The sequence below is a fragment of the Bidens hawaiensis genome, unplaced genomic scaffold, assembly GCF_021521415.1.
Source record: "Bidens hawaiensis isolate Kalapana, Puna unplaced genomic scaffold, B.hawaiensis_p1.1 tig00046250_1, whole genome shotgun sequence".
NCBI lineage: Eukaryota > Viridiplantae > Streptophyta > Magnoliopsida > Asterales > Asteraceae > Bidens > Bidens hawaiensis.
The window spans coordinates 78,415-87,359 of NW_027505977.1; the positions used below are offsets into that span (position 1 = coordinate 78,415).

The window sequence follows — 8,945 nt, forward strand, 5'->3', positions numbered from 1 at the left end:
AAAGAAATGGTGTCCAAACACCCATTTACTATGTAAGTCGCACCTTGGCGGATGCAGAAACAAGATACTCCACCTTGGAAAAGCTAGTCTTATCTCTAGTACAAACGGCACGGCACCTGAGAAGATACTTTCAAGGCCACCCAATACATGTTCTCACCAACTATCGCTTGCAAAATGTGTTGATCAAACCAGAACTGTCCGGGAGACTAGCAAAATGGGCGATAGAGTTAGGAGAGCATGCCATCGAATATAAACCTAGGCCAGCAATCAAGGGCCAGGCTTTGGATGATTTCATAGCGAAGTACCTCACGAAAAGGAGGAAGAGTGCCGGAAAGAAATAGAACCCCCCCAAGATCAACAAAAAGAACAAGTTTGGAAGCTGTTCACAGATGGGGCATCTAATGACGAAGGTGCAGGCGCAGGGCTAAGAATAACCAACCCAGAAGGACAACACTTCACATACGCAAACGCCCAGAATTCAAAAGTACGAACAATGACGCAGAATACGAAGCGCTGTTAGCAGGGCTACGAATCGCCAGAAAACTGGGAGCCCGACAATTGGAAGCGCACGTCGATTCAATGTTAGTGGCAAATCAGATTGAAGGGTCATATGATGCCAAAGACGAAAAAATGGCGTCTTACCTGATTCAAGCTAAAGCGCTAATGGCAGCCTTCATCACATGCAAAGTAAAGCATATCAAGCGAAGTGAAAACAAACAAGCTGATGCCCTGAGCAAACTGGCATCGGTTGGTTTCGAACATCTTGCAAAAGATGTCCGCATTGAGGTACTAGCAACACCTTCAACAATGAACAAAGAAGTTTGTGTATGCTCAGCGGCAGAACCAAATTGGATGACACCAATTACCACCTACCTTTCGACGGGTACCTTGCCAGATAAAAAAGAAGAAGCCAGAAAGATTCGCCACAAAGCACTGAATTATACAATTCAGGACGGAATCTTATACATGCGATCATATTTAGGGCCGCTTCTCAGATGCGTAGATCTACAAGACGCAAATTACCTGTTAAGGGAGATTCACGAAGGAATATGCGGTGTGCATGCGGGTCCAAGAATGGTGGTCGCCATGATTATGAACACTGGGTACTATTGGCCGGGTATGCATGTAGACGCAGAAAAAGAGTTAAGAAGGTGTAGCGCATGCCAACGCCATGCAACAAACACTTTGTGCCCAAAAAATGCGATGATTCTGGTAACGGCCTCGTGGCCACTCGAGAAATGGGCGATTGACATAACGGGACCATTCCCCGAAGCACCAGGGCGAGTAAAGTTCATGATTGTCGCGATTGACTACTTCACAAAATGGGTAGAGGCGACGCCAGTGGCAACGATAAATGCAACTAGCGTTAAAAAAATCATATGCCGCTTCGGACTACCCATGAATTTGGTCAGTGACAACGGAACACAATTCGCAGACCAACATGTCTAAGGATGGCTGAAGGAATTGAATATTACCCAAACATTTACTTCCGTTGCCCATCCACAAGGGAATGGAGAAGTGGAACGCGCCAATTGAACCATTGTTGGTGTTAACAAGAAAAGGATGGCGAATTACAAGTCGGGATGGGTTGATCAATTGCCTCATTTCCTTTGGGCTATACGAACCCAAAGAAGTACAAGTAACGCTGAAACACCGTTCAGCCTAACTTATGGTACTGAGGCAATGATCCCCGCCGAAGTCGGCGTACCATCGCCGAGAGTCACCTTACCGAATGACAATGAGGCGGAAAGATGGTTAGATTTAATGCTCCTCGAAGAACGCAGGGAGTTGGCAGCAATGTGGGAACAAAATTACAAGCGCCAACTACAGAAATACTACAATGCAAAGGTAAAAGTTTGCGAGTTCAATACTGGAGATTACGTCCTTCGCAACAACGAGGCATCAAGAGCGCAAGCTCAAAGAAAGTTAGCGCCATCTTGGGAAGGTCCCTATCAAATCAAATAAGTATTGGGGAAAGGCGCCTATGCGCTGATGCAACTCGATGGCTCACCAATTCCAAGAACATGGAACGCGGCACAGCTGCGAAGGTGTTACATGCAAATCGATTCCAAAATTGTAAAAACAGGCCAATGGTCAACAAATTTAAATGGAAACGATACTCCGCATTTCAAAAGAGAAAAAGTTCATTTCATGTATTTATACAAAATTACAAGCAGGTACCAACACCCGCAAAAGAAGTTACAATCCTAAAAAGGGGATAATTTAATCGACGTCGTCTACACTCTTCCCCGATTGGTCAACAGAAGGAGCGCCATCTCCTTCGCCGCTACCAGACGCGGAAGACGAATCAGCTTGCGTAGGCTCCAGCAGCTTCCTCAGCAGCTGCACGCCATTTTCTTCCTTGGCATACTGCGCAACTTCAGAAAGAATAGGAAACGTAAGAGTATCATATTCCGCTTCAGAGGCTTTGTACTCCTTTTCCACATCAACAGTATGAAGAACATAAGCTTCAGAAGGAAGATTGTCACGTAAATGCGTCACGGCCTTCTGAAAGCCAGTCTTGTGACCAAGTTGCTGCGCATCAGTAACAAGGGATCCAACACAACGCGTTATATCGTCATCGGTAATGATGCGTTGGGAGACCTGAAAAACAAGGGCGTTAGAAAAACATAAAGCAACAACATAACATCTATGTACTTGGAAATAATTACCTTGCAGATGGCATGTTTTAAAAGCCAATCGCGGTTAGCGGTAGCAGCGACATGCTCAGTAGTCAAAGACTCAATAGTCTTCTCATGCGAAGCCAGCATATCAGCCAACTTTCCCGCATCTGCTTTTCTCAAATCGGCTTCCGCTTCCAACTCTTCAATACGCTTGCGCAAAGCAGCTTTTCACCCTCGAGCTTCGCGAAAGCGTCTTTGGCAGAAAGAGCACGACTGCGCTCTTCAGCAAGACCAGCATTAAACTTCTTGCACGAAGCCTGAAAATCTTTATAGCAAGCAGCACGCTCGCGAATGGACTCCGCCAAGTTCGCCTCAACCTTAGCCAACTTTTCCTCCGCAACAGTCAGAGCTTGGCGGTGCTCCGCGGCTTCTCTTGCCGCCTTCCAAGCGGTGGCTTCGGTATCCTTCACCGACTTTTCCGTCACCCTCATGGTTGTGGTAATCTCAATCTTCTGTTCTTGAAGAGCGCGATTATCACGAACCAACTCAGCAAAGCTAGAGAGAGATTAGACGTGGTGAAAAACCGCATCGGAACATAGACTATTCCGAGGTTCAAACTTGCGAGTGACGCGCTCGCCAGGAGGAACAAAGTGTTCCAAATATTCTATACAGGTAGCAGGGTCTTCAAAATTGGCGCCGTATGTAACCTTCCATTGGGGTTGAAAGACCAGGTTCGCCTCCACAGAGTCGCGAGGATCCATATCTACACTCAGTACCCCGCTACTTGGACCAACGCCACCGCGACCAACAAAATAAAAAAACCTACCACTAACGACCGCGCCAACACTAAAAGGGGGCGGTTGCACAATATCGTCGCCATGAAGAACGAAAGTCTTGTCCGGCGAGGATTGTTTAGACTTCGCGAAGTCAGCAAAGGAAACACCCGCTGACTCGCTAGGAAAAACCTTAGGCAATGTAATCAGGTATACCCTAACCGGTATATACTATTTATGTGTTATATAATAATGAATATGTGAACTATAATGTGTTTAGAAGAGTATGTATGATTCACAGTACGGATTATACTCGATTATACAGTTAATCGTATTGGAAATACGATTAACCGATTAACGGTTATTGAAGGCCGAATGAATCGAGGATTACATTATAGACGAGATATATGATATTTAGTAATGTTTACGAAGTATTAAAGCTTCGGGATAAGTGAATTAAAGCACAGAAAAAGAATTTTGATTTAATGGTACGCCGGTACGTTAAACGAAACCTTTAATACCAAACCGAGCAAGAGACGATCGATCAAGCCGAAAAAGATGCGTAATTATTAATAATATGATGTTTTAAATCAATGAAAGTCATGGTTTAAGTTTTTGAAGTTTTTAAATCGGTTTTATATAAATTTCATTTTTAAGCCGAAAAACGACCGTTTTAACCTCGTTTTAAGCCGAATTAAACGTTTAACCGAAAAACGAACTGAGCCAGATTATCCAAAACATTATCCAGATTACGGAAATCTGAATGAATGGCCAAGAACGGAGAGGTGGGTCCCACCCCACCCCTTTACCCACACCGATCGGACCTAGGGGTGTTACCCCAAGGTCTTATTTCTTTTTTTCATCAAAGCATTCCAACTTTCATCAATCCTCTCAAGCTCTTAACCTAAAAACCGAGAATTCTAGCAAGAACAACGAGGTAAAGATCGTGTTATGTACGTGTTTATCTTCGTTTCTCGAGTTTAATTACAAGAAAATGAGGTTTCAAGTGAAAAAAGGATGAAAACCCGAGATGAAACCGATTCTTGCATGATCAAGTGATGTATACGGGTTATACAAGGGATCTTGGTCCAAGAAAGGATTTGAACGAACTAAAAACGAATTTTTACGGTTAAATCTTTGTTTTTATATCATAACCGAAACCATGAAAGAAATGGCTTGATTGTGGGTGTAACTTGCTTGGTGTGGTGTTATTGTGCTTGTAGGTGTTGTATCTAGTTGTTAGCAAAGTCTAGAAAGCGAGATTCTTGCGATTTGAAGCTAGAAACACAAGGTAGTTCGGTTTTTGTATGGTTTATGAATTTTGGACAGATTGTGATACATGTAGAGTTAGGTCATGAAATTTTACAGAGGTGTTAGATATATGAAAATATGAGGTCTGTGAAATTTTGGTAATTTTTGGACAAAGGATGAATATTTGGTGAATTTAATGCTCGGTTTTGGCCAAAAATGGTGAAAAATAGTTAAATATCATGAAAAATTCTGAAAATTGCAGATAAGTTTTTTATAACATGTATAAGTCACACAAAAAATTTTAGGTCCGTTGGAGAAGTCTAAGTTGGCTTTCCGGTTAAACGAGTTCTAGGGTTTTCTAGCTCGGTTTTAGTGAAAATGGCATTTAAAAAGGGATTTTGGTTCTGGAAAAATTACAGGGGACTATGGAGATGGCAGGGGTCATCCAGGAAAAATTTTGGATTTTTCTAAGATCGTTTGGTATTTACGACATATTTAGTGTTTAAATGGTGTTTAAAAATAGATAAATAAATTCTAAATATAAAAATTAATTCTGGAAATATTTTTATAAAATTCCCCACTGTCAAAAAGTTATTTGTGAAAAATTTCAAGATCCGGGATTAAATGGATAATTATTGGTGCAAAAATAAACTTTTAAAGCTTAAAACGCGTAAACCGGTAAAGTTCGCATAAGCGAGCTGACTGGTGTATAAAAACCCTAAAAATGAACTATTTTCATATAATTTAGTTAAATAAGTAAAAATGAATCATCCGAAAATAATTCGAATGATTTGAGTAATTTTTACCCGATTTAACAGTTTCCGGTGTATTAAAGACGGAAACGGGTCCCGTGGCCAATCGGGGCGTCTAAACCGAGCTCTAAATTCATGGCTTTAATTAAATTGTCGGTCAACCACTATTTTCGGGTCGTGTGTGACCAAACTCATTTTTGAAACGTAAAAACAGATAACCGTGCTAGGCACGCAAAACAAACTATTAGTAATTTTGACTGTTGAACTCTAAATGATATCACAATCTGAGTCCTGAGAAGTGTTTCTGGGTTAACATTGCCCCCGGAACGGTTACAGTACTGGGTTAACAGTGTCCCCAGATGTACCCGTTAACACGGTTAAAGTTATGTTAATAGTGATTGTATAGTAACGAACTTAGGGAATCGTATTACAGATCCGGACTATTAGCTGGTGTACTGTGATACCTAATTGCCTACGATAAGGTGAGTTTCACGAGCCCCTTTTTCTGAATTGTTTTCAAATATTTTCCCGGGGCGGAAAGCATGTTACTATTGAAATGATTAAATACATACTGAACGCATGGATTTGCGTGTATTTATAAATATTTGATTGTACGGGAATCGTATGGAATGGGTACATTACTGGGTTAACTGTGTCCCCAGATGTCTTTGGAAGTGTTGCTGGGTTAACTGTGTCTCCAGATGTCTTTGGAAGTGTTTCTGGGTTAACGTTGCCCCCAGAATGAGTACAGTACTGGGTTAACAGTGTCCCCAGATAATATTACATTATGATATGGATTTATCATGGTTTATTCAAATTGTGAAACTCACCAACTATTCGTAGTTGACCCGTTTTCTTTACATGCTTTCTAGGTACTCCCAAACTAGAATAAGTGCTACATGCTTGATGATGCGTGCTTTTGTGGAAGCTTAGTATCATGTTGTATTAATATGTTAATGTACTATTGGTAAAACTTATGTGCTGTCGCCTAGACGATAACTAAACTCGGAACAATGTAATATGATGTGAATTAAAGTAGTGGTGTTTTCTTTATAAGCAATGCTGTTGATATCAGACGTGTCTGTTGCATCCCGTTTACGTTTCCGCTGCGGTTTCGGGGTGTTACAGAACTTGGTATCAGAGCCATTGGTTATAAAGAATTAGGATGTCTTTAAAAGATACCTAAAATATAACCAGTAGCTCAAGTATTATAGGATCTGAATATCAACTTATAATTTATAGTGACGAGATCTGGATGAACTTGGATGGACAAGTGGGTTATTATGGTCTGGAACATAATAACAGACTTGTCCGCACGAGGGAATTCAGGGGAGGTCACGGGGAACATTAATAGGTAAAATCGGCAACATATGTGTAAGTATATGATAATATTTTTATGTGACAAGGTTGTATAAATGTGTGTATATTAATTTAACTATGGTTTACATTATGGAAGGAACTATATGTTTGCTAACTTGTGTACAGGTAAGGATGTCAAGATTTCGAAGTTTATCAGTGGAAGAGGACCCGGAGGAGACCAATTCCGGGGACTCTAGGAGCTTACGCTTAGCATCCACACTGAACCTAGTGAGACTAGCCGTAGGAGTGCTTGCCTGTCCATCTCGACTAGGGTTGCCAGATCCCCCACCCCACCCGCACCACAGGTCACCCCTACCCCTCCCAAACCCGGTCCCCGCCTCACGGCGCGGATCAGTGCCACTTATGTCCCACCTACCTTTACCCCACCCAGACCCACTTTCCACAGGGGCGAGTCCTCCTTCCCCCAGCCCGATCCTGTGCCTCCACCCGTGTGGGGTACCCCTAGGCTGGAGAGGGATGAGCGTCCCTCCACCGAGGCTGCATGGCTCCGAGTGCTCACCGAGCAGATGAATGAGCACACCACCGCCTTGACGGTGGGTATCCAGAGGAGGAATCACTTGGCGGACTGCATACTGGATAGCCAGTATGCGATCGCTCAGCCTAGGAGGGAGGACGCATACTCCCAGTGGATGATTGACCGGATGGAAACACGGATCCGGGGTCTGATGGCAGTGTTAGTGGTGATGGTGGCACTGTTGGTGTGGTTGATATACCACCATGTTTAGTCATGTTAAGGTGGTAGTAGTCCGGGTCCTCTTTTTGATACTCTGTGTAAACAGTTAGTGGCGATGCTAACATAGAGTGAACCTTGGGTAGTTATAGTACAGCCACTAGCCCATAGGGGGTCTCTTTTTTTTGGGAATATTATTGTAGATACTTTTGGTGTATCATTCAAGCACTGACCCATAGCGAGTTATGTCGAAATGATGCCGATGTAGGACCAATGTATGAAAACTTGATCTATGGGCTGATGTTTATGAAATGTGTACTGATGCTTATGTAATATGTACTAATGTTTATTAATGAATGGAATATGTGTTGTGTATTGAGATTGTAAATTGTATTAATTATATGTATTTTCTTAATGTTGTGTAGAATGGCACCAAAACGGTCAGCTCAAATGTCAGAAGTGGATGTGAGTCGTCTGATTGCTCGGCAGTTAGAGGCGGCGATACCGGATATAGTATCGCGCATCGCTGCCAGTATTAATAATACGACCAATCCAGGCCCTGCGAGCAATCAAACGACCACCAATAATGTTGGGGAACAAAATGTTAATCCTCCACCGAACGGTAACCCGATTCCGAGTAATGACGCACCGCCTAGGGTGGTCGTTACAAACAGTAATGGCCCTATACCCAGTGTAGAAACGAACCGCACTGAACCGACTCCTTCAACAAGGGGATGTTCAATTAAAGATTTTATGTTGTACAAGCCCCAAGATTTTAGCCGGTCTGAGGGACCCAATGGGTTGGTTAAGTGGATTGAGAAAATAGAGTCGGTTGTGAACATCAGCAACTGCCCTGAGGATTACGTTGTTAATTATGCTACCTGCACGTTCACGGATCATGCCTTGACATGGTGGAACACAATAGTGCAAACTCGCGGTCAGGCAGCGACAAACCGCACGACCTGGGCAGAGCTCAAGGCCCTTGTACTGGAGTATTTCTGCCCGAAAAACGAACTGCAGAAATTAGAAAACGAATTGTGGAACCTGGAGATGCAGGGGCAGACCACTTGGGTTATACGAACCGATTCAATGAGTTGTCGCGACTGGTGCCATGGTTGGTCACCCCAGAGTCAAAGAGGGTGGAGCGTTATATATGGGGACTAACTCCAGTAGTAAGGAGTATAGTCAACGCTCGGGGACACCAGACGTTTGAGGGTGCGGTGACGCAAGCTGGTATCGTCACATACGATTTCGTGAGGAGTGGGTCACTGAAGGTGGCAGGAGAGTCCGCTGGGGGAAAGCGAGGTATGTATGACAATAGGATCCAGGAGAAGCAACAAAATAAACGTGCACGGCCCGCTGCCCAGAACTACGCCGTGACTAGTTCAGGCGGAAGGCAGGAACCGCAGACAAGGACGTTTCCTAGGTGTGGAAAATGCGGTTACCAGCATGGTGGCGAGTGCAGGGGGGTAGTGTGCCATCGGTGTGGCAGGGA

At 43.4% G+C, this 8,945-nt stretch overlaps 2 protein-coding genes across 2 annotated transcripts; both read left to right on the forward strand.

Moving 5' to 3' along the window:
* The first annotated feature begins 630 nt into the window (after nucleotides 1-630).
* On the forward strand, nucleotides 631-1,449 carry LOC143616215 (uncharacterized). Its single transcript, XM_077089109.1, has one exon. The coding sequence runs from the start codon at nucleotides 631-633 to the stop codon at nucleotides 1,447-1,449; it is 819 nt and encodes a 272-aa protein (XP_076945224.1).
* A 114-nt stretch (nucleotides 1,450-1,563) lies between these two features.
* Nucleotides 1,564-1,965, forward strand: LOC143616216 (uncharacterized). Its single transcript, XM_077089110.1, has one exon. It carries the CDS (start codon nucleotides 1,564-1,566, stop codon nucleotides 1,963-1,965), a length of 402 nt encoding a protein of 133 aa, XP_076945225.1.
* Nucleotides 1,966-8,945: the final 6,980 nt, after the last annotated feature.

Excerpts from the sequence above, each read along its gene's own strand:
- LOC143616215 (XM_077089109.1), top strand. The coding sequence starts at position 631 with ATGGCGTCTTACCTGATTCAAGCTAAAGCGCTAATGGCAGCCTTCATC.
- LOC143616216 (XM_077089110.1), top strand. The coding sequence starts at position 1,564 with ATGGCGAATTACAAGTCGGGATGGGTTGATCAATTGCCTCATTTCCTT.